The sequence below is a fragment of the Thunnus albacares genome, chromosome 1 (genome assembly GCF_914725855.1).
Source record: "Thunnus albacares chromosome 1, fThuAlb1.1, whole genome shotgun sequence".
Lineage (NCBI taxonomy): Eukaryota > Metazoa > Chordata > Actinopteri > Scombriformes > Scombridae > Thunnus > Thunnus albacares.
In genome coordinates, this window is record NC_058106.1 from 13,120,400 (window position 1) to 13,140,380 (window position 19,981).

General features: G+C 41.4%; 1 protein-coding gene across 3 annotated transcripts in view; it reads left to right on the forward strand.

Annotated features, from left to right (window-relative positions):
* The window catches only part of cd276 (CD276 molecule), a 66,298-nt gene that overhangs the window by 12,917 nt on the left and 33,400 nt on the right, over positions 1 to 19,981 (forward strand). For all 3 annotated transcript variants that reach the window (XR_006399286.1, XM_044336715.1, XM_044336756.1), the window contains exons 3-4: positions 6,792 to 7,142; positions 9,315 to 9,611. Coding sequence is in view for 2 of the 3 variants with exons in the window: in XM_044336715.1 (XP_044192650.1) it covers positions 6,792 to 7,142; positions 9,315 to 9,611 (648 nt within the window). In the remaining variant the exon portion in view is untranslated. The remainder of the gene's footprint in view (positions 1 to 6,791; positions 7,143 to 9,314; positions 9,612 to 19,981) is intronic.

Sequence of the window (19,981 nt, forward strand, 5' to 3'; positions counted from 1 at the left end):
CATAAGTGATGACTGAGAAGGATTATTTTTGGCGATACATTTTTTTTGTTTTGTTTTTTTTTTTGGAAAATACTGCATAGTATGCCTTTAACATATGTGCCTCATCTGAAGTCAAGAAATTGTGAAAAGAATCTTTGTAGATAGCTGTAAAAATTACGAACTTGAACAATGAAGTTTTGTCTGCTTGCCTATGGTGTGTGTGTGTGTGTGTGTGTGTGTGTATAAGACACAGCACAGAGGCCCAGGTACTTGTATAGCACCATGTACATGTGAGTACTGTGTACATGTGTGTGTTTGTGTATATGCCTGTTGCTGGTCATGCTGATGGGAACCTCTGTGCTCTAGAGCAGCTTTGTAACAGCATCTCCATTGTAGTGTCAGAGTACCTTGTGTCCAATTCCTCAGACAGTGTGTTGCTGTGGAGCTGTCAGGAGTCATACAGGTGTGGAATATCAAAGTGTTCTCTGGCCTTTGGGTGTCTGTTTCTGCTTGAAATTGTGTGTGGGTGTGTGGGTGGGGTAGTATGAATATATGTGTAAGGCTGGATATAGTTTGGATTTTATTGATACCAATACCATTGACTTACTTATAGTGACTTACTGATACTTGTACTTTATCCGTTAGGTATTCCACTGCATTTAAACATTGTGGTGGAAGAGTAAGGTAACTATCCATTGTAATACATGTGTATTCATCACTTGTCACTGCTTCTACACCATCCCTCTCTTATTGTTAATGTCAATAAATGACAACAGAAATGAAATACCATCATTTTGATAATCTGACTTGCATTCATAGAGAACTGATCATGTTTTGGCATCAGAATGATTCGGTTTTGATATATGGAGTATTTTTTCCCCCAGAAAGAACAGGCTGATAGAGATCAACGGTTTCATACAACTCACCAGCACTGGAGAATGTTGAGACTCAGGCTGGGCTCGTGTTTATGGATGAAAATGAAGGATGATCGAAAGAGTGATTACAGACCCTGAGAAAGACATAGCCTTGCTATTTCACACTTTTTCTTAAGTTCTCACGATTGAAATAAGATGGTTTAATTTCAGTTCTCACCCATTTGTAAGCTTAAAATGTGGCTGTAAATAAATTGTAGTGTTGTCCTTCGTGGAGTATAGCAGCTGTGGTCAGCATGACTTTATGTCAGTTAATGGATTACAATTGTGTCCAGTGTTCTCATTGGAGAAAAGCAATATAACGACCATACAAACTCTTAGCATAATCCACCTCTCAGCTGTCTCTCTGTGCTTCCTATATTCTGAAATAAACAGCCATATTTTTGCCAAAACCAGGGTAAATACACAATTTCCATCTCAGTTTCATAAGTACTTCATGACTAAAGTTAGACAGATAGATAGATGACCCTTGCTCGTTATTCATTTTTTCTTAGTTAAATTGTCTATTGGAATTGGTCTGTTTCTGTGTTTTCGCTACACTATGAACAGGATAGATACGATATGTACCAGATAACCAGTACCTAATTTGCCACTTTCTCAATAATCATCCCTAACTGTGTGTACACGTGTGTGTTTGTCTGAAACAGTGTGTGCTTGCACATTCCTACGTCAGCCATTTGTTGACTCACTCTTGGGGCTGCAGGATAAAAAGTAAAAAATAAAAAATAAAAAACAGAACAAAAAAAATCTGTGTAAAATAGGTAAATAGGATGAAGCGTTCTGCACAGGCTTTATGTGGTGCACATTTGTGAGTGATTAGGGTTAATAGTTAACATCACACACTTGGTTTTTGTTTCAAGTCTTACTGACAAAACATTCACATTTAGACATTTACCCTGCATCCATATAATTGAGACCTGGCCTGTATATTAAAATTTGAGCTAGATATTTGCTTCTGTGTTCTGTATTTCATGGCAGACAGTTTGATGTGTCATAACAGGAAAAGCACGAGTGTGACCATAGACTGTGGAAAAATAATGGATGTAGCCACCATGACGTAACCCATTGGTTTGTGGACTCCCATTTTAAAGCTTCGAGTTTGCCATTTTGACTGTCGCCATCTTGGATTTTTGGAGCCAGAAGTGATGATGAGGGTGGAACTGACCCTAACGTTAGCTGCTAGCTGATAGCTTGGTTAGCAAGGTGCATTTACAGTCTGTGGTTAACTGTGATAATGCTAATGCTAATTTTCACTAGTCAAAAACAGGCTTAAAACCAAGATGTACTTACTGGAAAAACTGAACATCTGACTCCTCGGAGGGTCTTTTAGTGTAATCAATTGCTGAACAAGACTTTTTTTAGGCCAACAAAATGTTACAATTAACTTTCATGAACTGCAAACACACTGAAATAATGACGGCCGAGGCTACACCGATACGCTGTGAATCTGGGGTTACGCCATCGTCGCGTTACATAACCAACATTGTCACTGTAGTAACAACTTGTCAATCATAATGTAGCCACACCCTAAAGCATACCCTGCATAATTTACAAAATAAACATCATGTTGTGTTGAAGAAGACTTGAAACCAGCGATTGAGACCGTAAACCCATTAGGAAAATGTCTACTGAGGTAATAAATCAATAGAGAAGTATGGTCATTTTCTCATAGACCTCCATACAATCTGACTTCTCTTTGGAGCCAGTGGAGTCGCCCCCTAATGGCCATTAGAGAGAATGCAGGTTTAGGGCACTTCCACATTGACTTCACTTTTCAGACCTTGAACTATCCACTTCGCTGTGACTAATAACATTAATGACTGGTTCCATCCAAGTGTCCCAGTAAGCAATTCCACAATATCCTGGAACTGGCACATTTAAATGGAAATGCAGTAATTTTTAAAATGTTATTAATTACAACAGTGTTTTTCCTGCTATGGCTTGTCAAATTATCTGCTGTGAAAAGGGCCTATAATAAGTTACTGTTTCATAATTATGCTTTTTAAATAGTCAGTGATGTCTTCAAAATGCACCATAGTTTGTCAAATCATATGTTCAAAATAGGTTACATTTGAGATTACTTTATTGTAAAACTTGCACAGGAATGACTAATTTTATTTATTAAGGTGTACAGATAAACATGAGTCGAGTTAATGACTATTTACACAAATAGATCAATGGATGGGTCAATATATAGAGGGACTGGTGAAGGTTAATAATCCCACTCCAGTTATTATTATTGTGCACATGATGTATTTGGGAGTGCATGCAGCCCTCACATGTCTGTATCTGCCAGGGGAATGTGAGAATGTCTGGATTTTATTTACCAACAGCCTCGCTCGTCACCCTGCAAGCACCCTCCCTATAAAAGCTGTGATCCTCCTGTTTACTGTCTGCTTGCACCCCACGCTGTCTCTCAATTTCACTCAGCCTCCATGCTCACCTTGTGTGACTAGCTAGCATCAGCTCGCTATATGAATAACACTGGTTTGAAGCAACACCAGCAGCTCCCATGCCTTGCACACCTGAGGAAAGCACGCTGGAAGGGGGTGTTGATAGTGACAAGGTGGTGGGTAGTCTTGAAAGTGGAGTGAAGAGCAGTGTGAAGATCACTTGCAGCCTTTTCTAGCCAGCCCTGTGCCTCGCTGCTAAGCGGGGCCGTTGCCAGCTCTCGCGAAGGCTCTAATGAGTTTATTTCATGTCGGCTGTGAAAGTGCCCGTCTCTGTCTCGCAGGCACTCAAACAGAGTTGAGGCCCATAAATACAAAGTGTAGTGTGTAAATCCCCACAGCCTGACGTCTCCCAGCCTGCCCTCTATGGCTTCTGAGCATCTCTTTATCGAGAGGGAAAAAAGAGAAGCAGGATCCTCACTTACCCTCTGAGAAGACACAGAGGGCCTGGCGCAAGGTACGGCCCAGCCCCCTCACCAAAGACCATTTGTGTTATTATATTTAACCTCTGCTACTTGCACATGTCTCTTTGGAGGCTGCAATGTTTTTTCATGTCTACAGCAGACCTAAGGAGAGATGATCAAACAGTCGGCTACCGTACAAAACATGTTACTGTAAACAGCAGAAGATCAAAAACAGACAAGTGCGCACGCAGCGATACATATTCTTAATACATCCGTGAGCGATACGCTTTGGCTCGTGGTATTTCACCTCTGACGAATAGGACATCAGATGTGCGGTTTCCATGACGTCAGCCGGCCTCGCTTGCCCTCCTCTCCTCTCCTGTCCAATACCCTCCCCTCGACGCAATGCAAAATGCTCCCCTTGTGTTCTCTTTCCAAGTACAGGTCTGTGTCTCTACACAAGGTCCCTGTGTAGGCCCTGTATCCTCCCAGGGCCTTTGAGCGAGCGATGGGTCACCGGTTTAAAAAAGCAGCAAGCAAAAGAGGAGGAGCGAGGCAGAGGTGTAGAATGAGAAAGGGGAGTTTCTATCTCTCTCTCCTCTCTGACATGGCTTTGGTCCGTGTTGAGGGATTAGTGAGTGAGGCTCCACCACAGCCTCTTCCTTGGCTTGTTTCCAGATATTATCTTTAAGTGTGAGCTAGTCACCGGCCTCTCTTTCTCTCCGTTTCTCCCTTCCCATCCCCCTTCCTGTATGAACTCAGTGGTTTGAGTCATCCCAGGCTGCTCGGGGAGTGATTTAATTGCTCTCTCTCCTCCTTCTTCAACATGCACGTCTCAGAGAGGGCTGTCACTGACCCTCCACTCCTACAAAAAAAACACACCACCGACCCATTCATTACAACAAAGGTTGGGCCACCTCCAAAGACAGCAAAAATACATACTCCAGAAATCTGCTCGGTTATCCCTATTGATGATGGCACAATGCTGCCTGCTCCTGCCATGCTTTGCCCTGATAACTCTTCTGTATTGTTTGCCATGCCGTAGCCCTGCTGAGTGAATGTGGGCACAGTATGGGACAATAGAAAACCCCCACAGCACCAGAAGAGCTTCTGTAATCACAGTAAAGGAAAAAAAAACTCTGCCATTTTTCCCCATGGGGGTTGGCATAGATTTGTTCCAGGTCAGAACTGCATACATCAACATTTGAATTCAGAATTAAAAAATGCCAACCTATCAACCTGCATGGTAGAATATGATAGCAAGTCCATCAAAATTAAAACATGTTGCACCACTATTCTCCATGCTTTATTCACCAAGCATTTTCAGCTATTTCACCTGCATCATGGTGGAGTCTGAGGCTGTTTCTAGCTTTCTTATATAAAGTCTTGGGGTCCTGTGACCCCACATTGGTCCGCACCTTGCTGTGTGTGCATTCTCAAAGAACTTGGACACTTTTGTTTTCCAATTCTGATGATTTTGATGATGTTTCCCGTTTCTGTATTTATCTAAAATATTGCTCAAACTACAATCATGAATAATTATCATAATTATCAAATGATTTATATTTAAAATAGGCTATATTTTGAACAATCTAAGAAATACGCACAAGCCTAGCCCCTAAAATTCCCCACATCATCTCATGGCCTTAACGCCCAGGTCAAGAAACCATAAATACAGTATGGGGCCTATTTGAGCAGAAATCTGTGCATTTTTTCTTTCCCATTGCTCTGCACTTGTGAGGTTAGGCAGTAGGTGGCACTGTTCCTACAGACGTGTAGGTTGGTGGGGGTATGATGTGAAAAGGCTACCTTGCTGGGATTGGCAGAGTGTGATTGAAAATAGGTCTGCCTTGACTTAGCAATACTCATCTAAATATGAACCCTCTCAGATGAAAGACTTGTTTGTTGTTAATAGGGAAAGTAATTATTGCACCTCTGCAGCAGTCAAATCTCCTTAATACCAAAGTGATTCAACATTGACGTTGACTGTGCGATAGATAGAGCTCAAAAAGGGGTGAGGAGGCTAAAATGCCACCGTGATTATAACAATTAGAGAGGCTGTGCATAAAGAGGAGCGTATTGCTCCAGGGGCCGACTGGGCTTTTTCTCTCCTGTGATGCTGATGAGTGTCTCCGAGTTGTATAAGAGCAGACAGGGATCAATGGAGAATGCTGACTCTTGAGAATACTATGGATGTACTCTGGACTGCCTGAGATGGCTACTAATCCAGAATGATTATGCAGTATACTCTTTGCTCTTGGCCTAGTCTAGACTAAAAGTACACATAATACTGTACACGCACACACGGGCATACACACAGATACGCCGACAAATCAGCAGCCTTTGAGAAGAAGCGTTTGGTAATGTCACTTTCACTTTTATTCCCACAAAAACACACACTCAAGAGTTTTGCTGCAGTTATCCCCCCCCCCCCCAACAGATTTTTTTAAATTTAACTAATGATTTTACTAAAACCATACAGATGTTTTTGCTTCCATTGTTAAGTTTCAGTGCACTGAGCCGTCGCCAGGAGGCAAAGCCTATAGGAACACAAAGTCCTAATGCTTCCCTCAAGATCCCTCCTCTTCTTCCCTCGCCTTCATCCCATCTCCCGTGCTATCATGCTGCACAAACAAACTGGATGTTTCAGAAGCAGTCACAGCATATATTTCAAAATACTGCATTGATTTTTTTCAGTCTGTCACATTTGAACACAGCACACATTAATGCTGTGATTCAGTGAATACTGTATGTTTACACTAGACCTGGGTCAAATAGTATTTACTAATACTGTTCATTGTCTATTTTAGAGTGCTTAGGCGACAAATGGGTGATGTTTGGCGTGTAAGATTGACACAGTGAAATCTGCAGAGTTAAGATCACGAGTGTATTTAATACATTTTTCTTTGATTGACTTGACAGCTCACCCAACGTCCTCTAACATAAAAAGACAATTACTAGTTGTTTAGGTTCAAAGATTTTTTTTTTATTGACACCACTCCTATGTTCCTCCTCCTCTCTTGTAGCTGTGATGAACGTGTACGTCCCTGAGCAGCCAGTGGTGGCGCTGCACGGCAGGGACGCCATGCTCAACTGCTCCTTCAGCCACGCCAACCCCTTCAACCTGTCCGATCTGAGCGTCTTCTGGCAGCTGACAGACACCAAACGCAGTGTGCACGGGTACGGCTCGGGACGCGACCAGCTGGCGGACCAGGCTGAGCGCTTCGTCAACCGTACCAGCCTGTTCCCCACCCAGCTGGGCCTGGGCAATGCTTCACTCCTGCTGAGCAGGGTGGTAGTGGCTGACGAAGGCAGCTATACCTGCTTTGTCAGAGTGCAGGACTACGGCAGTGCTGCTTTGTATTTGCAGGTGGCCGGTGAGTCAGGCTTGCATGACACATGTAAAAACAAACAGATGACTATGCACATGGCCAAAACCAATGGCATGCACAAATTAGATACTCACATACATAAAAAAAACCCCACATTGCCCTAATGGAATGGGGGCTGCAAATGACCTTACATACATTATATCTGTTCCCTTGCTTCTCCCTATGTTACACTGTTTATCTCTATGGTTCCCACTAAATAACAAACACCACAATTTACTTTAATGCTCATTGATAATCAGTTCTCACTTTCATAATCATTATCAAGCAAAAATATCATAAGGAACACAACCATAGGCTCAAAATTCCCCATAGCACAACTCAGAAAAATTCTGACATTTTATAGATTTAACTTTAAATTGAATAACAAATTAGATAATCTGGAAATTAATTGATACTTAAATTAAATCATTAGTTTCAGCCCAAATGAATTCCTTCAGGTTTAATACTTTTTATATGAAAGGGGCACTCCGACAAATTAGTATTGTACTTTCATAAAGTTGGGGAATTTGCAAGAGACAAATAACAGAAAATAATGCTCAAAATTTAAGCAGCCAGGGCAGAGGTATCCTGAGTTTATAGTCCCTAGTGTAGGCCAAGCTCCAAAAATGCTGGGTCCCACATTTCCCATAATGCAACCTACTGTAATTGCATCTTTTGTTAGACTTCGCCTGCCTGTTAAATGCTCACATCTTTCAAACTCCATGCCCCCAGTTTGTAACACAGGCTTTCTGTAATTTGTTTTCACCAAGTCCAAGCTTATATAATGTGCAAAATCAGTGGAGTGCCTTCCCCAGGTTTATCATGTTAACATGATGAAAGATAATTATATGTGTATTTTTCACTTTACACTTCAAACTGATTGAGCTGAAAGTGATTTGACCTCAACGCTTATACACTCATATACTCTAATAGTATGCAATAAAAATGTATTGTTCACTTATGTAGAAGGAGATTTAGGATAATTTCTTCTCACAAGACATAAACAGGTGATAAACAGTTTCCTCAGGGCTGCTTAGCAGTGTGTTTGGTCAATAAGCACTGATTGTGGTCTCTGTCATGGTCAATATCTGCTGACTTTGATTATTAGCTGTTGTTACGGTCAGTCAGCCATCACTAACATCTTCCCTCCTTGTGTGACTACATCGCCCACCTTCACAGCTGAGAGCCTTTTATTTATTTATAATGATACTGTGTGCCTTTGCTTCCTTCTCACATTTCTATATCTGTTGTGAGATTGTTCCTGTATTCTCCCAGGATGGATGTGCATTAGGCGGTGTTAATGAATAACAGCCTGGTGAGAGGGAAAACAGTGTCTCCAACAGTGACAAATTGGTTCCATTTTATGCATTAGATTTATAGATGTTCTATTTTTAGCCAGCATTTACAGTTAGCATTGTAGACTTCCTTCATGCTGTGCTGGAAGAAAATGAAAGGAGCCCTCTCTGGAAATCTGCCTGTCAGTCAGAGGACAGCTGGGAAAGTTAGTGTGTACCACCACGTTAAATCTGTCTTTGTGTTGAGAGTCCACTTTTCAAAAAGCAGCTCAGACAAACTTATTTCATCTCGCCCTCAGCTCCACCCCATTGTTTGCTGTGCAATGATTGGCTCTGGGAATACAGCAGCCTCGTTCTCCGCCACCTTTGTACTCGTGTTTTAGCTCAAGGGATTGGAGATCCGTGATTTCAGAAGAGGCTGACGATTCAACCCTTACCTCCACCCCTTTACGCTCTTTTCCGTGCCATAGGCTGAGTCGTCCCAAATCTCCGAGCCTGCCAATTTCTCTCAGGCCTGCCCACCTCTGCTTCACGGCTTGCACCATATTTCCTTTCTGGGAGTGGCTCAGTGCTTTGGCTCTCTAGAGAGAGCAGTGTTAGAGTGTAGGGATGCAGCATCAGGAAGTGCCACAGATGCTGTCTGTGTCTGTGGGATCTTAAGCACTGTGTTATGCTAAGCTCCCTAAATATAATTAAGAATTTAATAGGAATCATGTCAAACACTATCCCAGGGTGACTCTCACTGCAGAGAATCTAACTAAATTCAGTATGTGTCTCCTGCACTCTCATCCTCACCCACCACCCCATACCTCTTTTTCTCCTCTCTCCCTCGCTGAATCCTCACTCCACCTGTCCTCTTGTTTCTCCTCCTCCTTTTTCACAGCCCCCTACTCCAAGCCTGTAGTGACTCTGGAGCCTGAATCCAACCTGCGGCCAGGTGATGAGGTGGCTTTGACTTGTGTGGCCTATGGGGGCTATCCAGAGGCTGGCGTGATATGGCAGGATGGGGGCGGGCGCAACCTGACGGACAATATCACTACTTCAGTGGTAGCCAACGAGGAAGGGCTGTTTACTATGACAAGCGTGTTGACAGTGGTGCTGGAGCCCAATAGTACCTACAGCTGCCGACTGATCAACTCACTACTGGGCGATGAGGGCTACGCCTTTGTCACAATCACAGGTGGGTGTGGGTCTTTCTCTCTTTGTCTATAAATAGTAGAGCTGCAATGATTAGTTGATTAATCGATAAGTCTCGACAGAAAAGTAATTGGCAACTACTTCTTCAGTCATTTTTTGTTTGTTCCAGCTTCTTAAATGTGAACATCATCTGGTTTCTTTAGTCCGCTATGATAGTAAACTATTCTGGTGCAAAATAAACAAGCTAATATTCACCAGCTTCCTGTAGTGTTTAAATGTTACCAGCTCAGACTAATCTTGTTTTCAGCCATGCATACGCTGAGTTTCTTATTAAAGTCTTGTATGCTTCCATAAATCAATCCGTCGGTCTAATTTTATGCTGTCAAGTTTTTTTTCCTTTGTCTGTCTGAGTTCCTTTGTTTCCTGATAAAGGTAACAGTTCAGCTCCAAAGAAATGAATGAGAAATAATGAAATGTCCAATTATGGTCCAATAAGCATAACCCCAATCCATTCTTGTGTATCGTTAAATTAGATCAGTAGGAGATTATTTTTCTGAGGAGAATCAAATAGCTATTCATTACATATTTCAGGGCAATACAGTAATAAACAATTGTGCAAGATGGAGTGATTGGTTTTCTAGCAGCTGTTTGCAGGAAATGTTTGTTAACCAGGAAGTGGATTTATATGTTTGCTGTGCTCTAATTGTTTGATATAATCTTGAGCTCAGGTGGGAGAGTACCTATGTTATAGGTCTAACGGTATCCCAAACCCACCCACCGCCACCATCCTCCGCCCACACCCCCCTGGCCTTGCTGGTGTACTTCTGTGTTAAGTGCAACGAGAGTGCCGTGTAAGGTGGGCCAAGGCTGGGTCTCCAATGGGAGCAGCACCGTGTGAAATGGCTCATAAATAAGTAGAGGTGGCCCGAGCCTGCTCTCTGGGCTGGAGCTGGTGCTGAAGCTCGGGCTGTTGAGGCGGAGGTCGAGGCAGAGGTCAGAGAGTGCTGCTCCACTGGGCTGGGAAATGACTGTGCTGTCTGGAAACAGGATGGCCGATTGGCAAGGCAGCCTTGCTGGACGGCTGAGGGAGGGTGGCCTTTCTAACAGTTTGGTTGGCCTTTTTCAAAACATTACTGATAACCAGTCAGAGGGACCACTGGGGGAATGGAAAGGTATTAAACACATGGTGAGAATGAAATATGGCAGTAAGGTAAAATAGTCTATTACCCTTCTTCCTTTGCTGGATTCATGAGGCTTGGTTGAAATACATATGAACATTTTATTACCTTTCATGGCAGTTTTTGTCTCATCAGACTCTTTTTGAAAACACGTTGATAAAGTCATCTGGGTTGGTAATTTAGATGGTCATGCATTTTTTAGTGGAGGCGAGTTGATGCAAAACATCTACAATGACTCAGGTTCAAAGTTAACTCCTGACATCAGTTTAAAAAACAGTCTCACCTCAACGTCCATTTAATAGTTTTCATCTGCTTTAATCTTTATTGTTATAATTTTATTGTTATAATTTCATTTGTTGCCTCAGAATTGCAGATGTTCAAATGTCCTTTTTTTTTTTTTTGAAACTACTAAGTGGACCTTGTGGTGAGGCTGTTTTCTCAACCACCATAATGATGTTTCCAGCTTTTCCTTTTCATTTCATGAGCGCCACAGAGTTTAAAACCATACATTTTAACTGCAGTTTACTAAAACAGCACACAAGCTTTTGAGCATTATGTTTATGGCAACCGGTACCCATGTTCGGTTCCCGGATAGTTCAAGTGTTGACATTTAAACATGGCAGACCAGGAGGTGGACAGTGGATGGATGAATGAATACAATATTAGAGCTGTTTTATAAGCTTTGAATGTAATATCCTGTAGCCAGAGTGTCATGGTCTCCTGTTCCCTAAAATAAAAGAATCAGTCTGAACAGACTCTCTCAAAGAAAATGCCCAAGAGCAAAACAGACTTAAAAAAGAGAGGTCTGGCCCAAGAGCAATGAAATTATTGAAATGTGATGTAGTAAAGCTTTTAAAATTGAGAGCAGCAAAAGGAGCAAATCCACAAATGAACTTGGGGAAAACCCTTAATTAAAACAGTGGTGATCTTGATTTTCAGCAACTGGATGTACATGAGTAAGAGTAATTTCTCAGTAGGAGCTCCAGCACAGCTTGATGATGGCCCAAGTTGTTAGTAAACACACAGAAGATTTACAGTATTTTGTGTGCCACGATACAACGGGGGCTTGTTTGAAATGAAAATGTATTTGCATTTGTTTACAACAGCTGGTGTGTGCTTAACAGCTTCTGTAATTAATTTTGACCTAGTAGAACTCTTCTGCTAGAGTAGCAGAGTGTGGATTGTGCAGGGCTCGAGTTGATATAGCGAGCACACTGCTTTGCTGTATACACTCACAAACACAGCACACCGCACACTGCACTCGGGCAGTGGAGAATCCTTTTATAAGAATGGGTGAAATCTGCTTAAAATTTTAAATGCACTATGAGAGAAAAAAAAAAAAAACAGTAAGAAATGGGAGAGTAAGAAAGAGAGAGAGATGGAGGGCGAGGTAGAGAGTGAACAAGCATGTTAAAATTTCACACTCTCCCCAATCTCTGATTGAAAAATTACAATAGTAATACAAACCGCCCCCAGGCAGAACAGGAGTTTGACAAGGTTAATTTTGAGAAAATGAACCCTTTACCCACACTGAGTGGAGCGCTATGTGGGCTGGCATGAGCTACACTTTGAGAATCTGTGTGAAGTCATCCGTGTTAATCTTACCCCTTTTATAGTGACCACCAATTTAACTACCTCACCAGTAACATCCTGACTGTCAACAACATATGCACACGCCACATGCACACTATTATTGAGCATCTCAGAGACAGTTATTTTTGTAAACACGCCCTGTGGAGTGCTGGTCAGTTTTTAAGCCAAGATCTGAAATAGGCAGTATTTTGTGTTGCTGGGATATTGATAGATTTTGCAGAGTGCAGCAAGGCTTAGTTGCAGGGAGACCCATAGGAACAGCTGGTATTAATGAACAGTCGAATGATGGAAAGGAGCAGCTTCAGTCCTCAAATGAACCGTAGTTTGTCTGCTTGCCTAGCCAGAATGCTTGTGTACCACCCCTCCCTCCTCCTCCTTCTCCTCCACCTCCTCCTCCTGTCTTGACGGCTTGCACTGTCTCACACTCCCAGCCTATTCTGATCACTTTGTTCTCCTCAAAAAAGAATAATGTTTTCGGAGTTTTCGGTGATCAAGAGTGTATATTCTATCATTTTTTTACTGATCCTTTTCTGAATGTGGAGCTTTAGCGATGTATCTTCTGGAGCTGTGTGATTTCTGCAGTGTCTTGTGTGATGGCTGGGTTTCAGGGCCTGTCACTGAACACCCCCTCCAGCACCACCCCCACTCCGTCTGCCAGCTCTCTCAATGAGGATGGCGCCATTTCCCCGGCATCACTATGCTGGCACAGCATTTACAGTGAGCAGTGTGCAGATGGAGATAGATAGAGTGGGGAAAGGAAGGAGATAGAGAGATGAGGCAGGGAGATGGAGAGAGGGAGACAGGGTTAGGAGGGGTGAGAAGTGGATGACAGAAAGCAAGATGGAGACGAAAACGTTTGCTGAGCTCAGAGTTGTGGCACCACGGCCTGACAGGCAGGAGATGGACTTGCTGACGGGGAGGGAGATCACCCCACGTGGTGCAGAAGACTTTCTGCTGAATTCTACTATCTAGCTGGCATTCTCTGGCTTTAACTGGGCATCACAGTGGCTCAGTGGTTAGCACTGTTGCTTCACAGTAAGAGGATCTCACATTTACTGCCTAGTCTGTCTGGGTGGCATTGACATGCTTTCCGTATGTTAGTGTGGTTTTCCTCTGCTCTAGTTTCTTGGCAAACTCTAAAGGCATAGTGGATAAAGATATTAGAAAATCGAAGGGAAATATTTTCTGTCAAACCGTTGCCACTTTGGTGATTTTGTCAGCAAGAAAAAACAAAATACTTGGATCCAATGCATAGCAATTACAGAATTATGCTTTAAAGTATAAATAAAATATTTAAATTTATTTACGTATTTACATTTTTTGTCTATATTAAATAGCAGCATAGGAGAGATGATGGGAAATGAGGGGAGAAAGATATGGGCAACTGCGGATGTTATGTAGCATGCGTCTTATCAGAAGGCTACAGGGAAGTGCCTGAAACAATTAAATTATTATTAACAGTCCTGGTGCTTAAATAAAAAAAAACATAAAGCATTAATTTTAAGTCAACTGTCAATAAATATTGGCAGGATATACATTCACAAGTGAATTTCACGCTGCAGAATGCTAACTGGTTAGGGAAAAATAGAACAGATGCCTAAAGATAGGAAAAAGAGCCACACCAGCTACAATGGCAGCTGGGATGGAGACAGAACATGATGTATCATACCTGATGTACACTGGCAGTAAGTGTTAATTGCCAAAAAAATGGTTCCTTGTCCAATATTTTTCCATTATAATTTACACAAATGTTGATTGTTACACGTTGTCGCACACACACTGTCTATAGGTGTCACACATATCAAAAATGAAATCTTTTTTACTTTTGTTGCCTAAAGATGCTGACATTGACATGTTTACAAGTCTAATCTGCCGATAGGTGGCACATGTGGACGATATTGGCTGGGCCTGGCATTAGATGCTGTGCATGACCAAACATTGCGTGTCCTCGTTCATTAAATGTTTGTTTTTTTTAATTGTCATGGACCCTCACCCAGCCTGGCTTTGATGCTAATATTAATCCACAGACTCTACTAGAGTCCAGAGTCTCTAGAGGATTTCCCAACTCCCATCAACTTCATGATCATCCTTGTGCAAGAATTCACATTTCCTTTTCTGTCAGATCCCTTCCAGGTTCCTTCGACTTCTGTATTTCTAAACAGTCTTATTGTACTCCATGTGTAACATTTGTTTTTGTGGGGCACGTTTCCCCAAGGAGAATGTTTGTTACTGTATGATTGTGAAGCAAGTGTATGCTAAACCAACCTTCACTGGATAAAACAAGGTTAAAAAACATCTTTAATTGCTATATAAACATTGACCTTTATCGTGGAGATGGAGTCTAACGCATGTGCTAATGGTAGATATTCTGTGTGAATGCATTCAGCTATTCATTACACTTAGCAATGTGTACCAGCTTCCTTCTTCCCCTTTTTCCTGACTATGTTATTATGTCTTCCAGGGCTTAGTCCTGACATCAAGTTGCCATCTGAATAGCTACCTGCCACGCTTCCTCAAGCCATAAAGCCCAGGTCCTCTGTTGTTTCTGAGAAATCCTTCACAGTGTTTTCTCTGAATAGTCATATACATATATATATTATATATACATATATATTTTTTATTTATATTTTTTTCCCCCCAGAATCTCTGAAAATATTGTGTGGCAGTTTGAAAAAATGTGAGTCTTAAATTGGGGTAAAAGCATTGCCGTGCTAGAACAGCCAAAGGGCCAAACAGAAAGATGTAGTGATCTACTGGTTCAAAGGTTCTGTCATTAGTAACTGTTGTGGTGAAATTGCAGTAATTGCAATTATTCATGATATATTTTTCAAGCATGGTTTCGCCTTTTTCTGGTAGGATCTTCTATCAAAAGCTCTGTCAATCAACTTTGGGGTAATATGCTTTTCAAAATCATGTTTTTGCTTCCAGCATCTATAACAAACCTCTGTGCTGGTCCTTGTTCTTTACTGAACAAGGACTAATTTAAATGCAATTAACAGAGCCTTCGGAGAAGCAGAAAACAGCAGTATAAATGAATCTGTTGTCAGTAGAGCAGCAAGCAGGCAACTTTCCCAATGGAGCACTGTATTAATTAGTGTCCAGTGCACAAACAGGCCTTCTTTCGCTTGCTGAATGCGTGCTCTGTCTTATCAGGAAGCCAGCCAGGGAAAACAACACAATAGACAGATGAAGTAATGTAGGCAATCTCAAATAAATTCAGGTAGGCAGCAATGGCACCATTGTAAGCACATTAATTCCTATCAGGATTATTAACTCAGGCCACTTGCCGCTGTCACTGCTATAAGATGTTTGACTGTCCTCTTCTGGGCCTTCAGTATGGGAAATTTTATCTCTGTATTATGGCCCAGGCAATGTTATTTGTCATGCTCCCAGTCTTACTGTTAGCGGCTCTGAGGGATTGTTGAGTTGGATTCAGTTGTGGGCAGTTTCTGGTCTGCGCTCTGCTCTTTTAGAATGGTACAATCGGAAAGATAAAATGAGCTCCTCTCTTTTGTGCAGGGATTTATTTTCTCTTTATTCTTGTCTCCCTCTCTGCCATCTTGACTTTTTAGCGTTAAAAGCTTTTTGCACTGGTCAGATGTCAAAATGGTTTTCTTTGCCAGAATTAAAAGCTAAAGTATTTCTTCCTGGACAGTGAGGTTTTTTGTGTTTACATTTGGAATTTGTCATCAGTCAGGAGGGTGATCAGTCTCTGTTTGTGCACATGCAACATATATTCATGTGCACATGTATCGACAATGTCTCCATGCATACACCTTCAGTTTTTTCCCTCCTCTGCGTGTGCAAGTGATCAAAAACAGAGTCCATCTTTGGCCAAGACCATCATATCAAGTATGATCTCCCCCCGTGCCACCTTCCCACAAACAGCAGTCTGACATCTTTATGCCTGTCCCCGGCCTGGTGGAAACCTGTCTCTCGCTGTCCTCCCTTGCTTCCCTTTTCAGGGGACTGTGTTTATGATGGCAGTAAACACACAAAAGCCCTCTTTTGTTATTGATCGGGTTCATTTTGATTTGGACTCACAGCAAGGACTATCATTGGGACTGTTGGGGCCCTGCAGTGTACATTTCACACAGCTGCTGCTAAATCCTGTAAGAGGGATTGGTTTCGGGAGGTCTGGCATCAGTCTTGGCTTCATGATATGAAATCATATTAGTTTCAGCTTTTCAGAGTCACTGGGAGAATGGCCACCAATAAACGGCTGGGCACACCTTCAAAGTTTGGCTATTTAATTATTCAGTCCGTTTATTTGATGTTTAAACTCTGCACCTGATAACACCATGAATTATTGTCCTGCAAAGGATGCTTGCAACCTCAGTAAATTGCTTTGTTCTGTGCATGCAAACAGTCCAAATTAGTGGCTGGCTACACACAAAGAGCATTGTCTAGCGATATAATGTGTTTTCAATTAGGAGGCGTTGAGAGATTTAGCTTATTCTCGGGATAGGTAGCCCTTTTCTTCGATAGCTCTAGAGACCAGTAATTGATTACCAAGTGTGAAATGGAAGTTAAGAATGGACTGAGTGTGGCTGTGTCCCAGAGGAGAGGAGTTTCAAGCAGGCATGGTGCTCGACTCCCTCACCTCCCTCTGTACTGACAGCTTGACTTGAAAATACATAAGCACCCACTGACTCACTGCGTGATAAGAAACGCACCTTTTACAGAGCCCTTTATTTCAACCTCAGTGTCAAATATCACAGTAATGACTGTGATTAAGCCATGCTGCGGTTGTGCTCCTTATGATACCAGTTTGAATGGACAGCGGCCCACGATGACTCACATCCCCTTCAGGTTGCATTAATATCTTCCCACTGGCTCGGACTTTGTAGCCACGCCTGTCTCTCCAGAGCCTGACAACTTGCAGCTCATTACAGACAAACTGTCCACGAGGAAACAAACTCGCTCCTCTTACCTTATTAATATTGTCAACTGTGTTTAATTTCATCACTTGCCCTCCTCGTGTGTGTTGCCGCAGACTAGTAAGTGCAACTCTCTGTCAGCGGCAGAGACAGCTCAGTGACCCACACCACAAGAATCTGTCATATCTATAATGTATCTGTCTCAATGCTTTCAGCCACTTACTCCACCAGATGAAGAGTGATGCTGTTTGTAATGTTGGGTCCTTTTCCTGATGTGGTTGTTTTAGGAGTTAAGCAAACCAAACAGGGTGATGCTGCTAAGAGTGTTTCACAGTGCCATGGCTGTGTTTTGGAAGCAAGAAATTCAGTTCAACCAAGCTGAAGGCTAATTTTTGGAAAGGGAATGGAAATTGAACCAATTTAACAGGTTTTCTGATACACTTAATATGATTTAACACATCATAAATATCATTGAACATCCAAATTCAGTGAAACTTTAAATATTTAAGCATTGAGATGGCTTTTTTGTGATTAGTCAGAAACCCTGTTGTGTACTGTAAAATGGAAATGGAAAAAACTGCAAAGCCTATGTACTATTTGCACTATGTACTGTGCTTTACACTCTTAAAAAGGGTGTCTCACGTTCAGTGATATATCTCATACGGCATCCCACAAATTGAGTGTGCTGTTGCAGGCTGTGTATATACCTGCTGAATGACACACAAGGGAGGCTGACAGCTGATGTCCTTGGATTTCAATATTTCACTGCATCTCGGTAACGCCACGTGACATAATGTGATGACATTGTGGGCGCAATGATGTAACTGGTTATAGGTTTGAAATATATGCTGCCTCAGCAGAATGATGACTTACATCCAGAGATGAAAGTAAGTGTGTCCTGTTTTGTATTGTGTACCACAAGAAGAATTAGTGCCGGTACTCCAAAGCAGGGAAAGAAGCTGTCAAGGTTACAGAGTAAAATAGGATTCAAGTTGTAATCCTGTACATTGTAAATCTGCCATTGATTCTACAAGAATGTCTTAAAAATGTTTTTCCCAGTATTTTCTTGTTATTTAACATACATTTTGAAGCAAGGGGCAAAGACGGCAGTAGTGTGCATCACAATGATATCAAAATATGATACCAAGAGGGAGGAAAAGAGAACAAACAAATTTTTAGATTTGCTTCAAGGTCTTCCTTTCATTTAGGTGCATTGGGGCTAAAGAGGTCTATTGTATAACTAAAAAAAGAACAGTACAGAGTGTTATGAACTAATTGCTAGGAGAAGTACTGTAATGATCACCCGCTCTGTATGTGTGCTGTTAAGCTGCATGTAAGGACAAGCTTTTTCACAGTGTTTCAAAGTAGTTTCAACAGTGAAATTGTACACTATTAAGTATACAGGTATAGACTGGTCCACATCTCTGCAAACAGCTTATGACAGTCTTATCAAGCCCTGCACCAATGATAGTCTGTTCAAAACTGAAGCTCATCAACCTGTTTAAAATCTTGTGACTATTAATCTCCAGGCACCCGTAGTTCTGTTGGAAAGACACTGTCTCAAAGTCATGGCACAAGTGCAAGAGTCGGTTTTGCTTTTATTTACCCAGAAAATTCTTGCCTAGTATGCATGCTGTTTATAGCAATGGCCTGGTTCACACACTCACACCTGGGAACAACCGGAGTCTACTTCTGCCAGTCACTGAGCAGTTCCACGGAGGACTTTTAGAGGTTGATGCCTTGCTCAAGGACAGCCCAAAAGTACAGTGGAAACTGCTATAGTCATCACATATGTCTGGGTCAAATTGATCACTATAAGCGGATAAGTATTATAACCTTTTTTTTTTCTTTTTCTTTATTTCTCATGCAGATTGCCATCTAATTGACATTTAAATATTTATAACATGAATATTCAAGTAATGAAACGGGCAGCTTCGTTATTTACTGAATTTTATTGACTGTTTCAAAATACAGTACAGCTATTTCAAACGCTTATTGCTTTGCTGCTGCATGTTGCTGGCTTGTTTTTGGCAGTTTGTCATAATCTTCAGCGAGACTACATTTTTCATTGAGAGAAAATTACTTTCTTTTGTCCCAACATGATTTCAGTGTGCATGCAGCACCAGCCTCAAGTAACCAGCCAGAAGCAGACGGGTTACCACAAGGCAATAATTGTGCCGCAGCTGCTAATTACATATCATATGTGTATCATGAGAGCAAAGTAAAAAAAAAATAGAATTAAAGTAGTTTTAAAAAAAAATGGAATTTTTTTTCCATATATTGTCATGTATGAAAAGACGCAAAATGAACACTGTAGGTGGACAACTTGATTACTATAAGCAAAATGTTTAAACAGGATTTGTATAGGAATGATTCTGTCCCAAGCTTTTTGATCATAGAAGCAGTTTCCACTGTAGTTGCTCAGATATCCCATGTTGCTCTGCAAAAGCAGCATGTGTCCCTTTTTGTCTGCCATTCTTCAGTATATACTACTGATGCTCCACGGTTTTAGAATAGTTTGGAGGTTGTTTTATGTAAAGTAGACATTGTGCAAATCAATATTTTATCTTATTTTTATCTTCCTATCACTACTCACCTCTCATTGTTTGTCTTTCATTTTCTTTTCTTTTTACTCTTCATCTATTTTTGGCAAAAAAAGAAGATCTGAGATGTCTGATTTGTTTATAGCTTTTTTATAAAGCCAGTCACATTATTTGTGTATTTATCTCGGAAAATTGTAATTATTATTTGCAGATAATTAA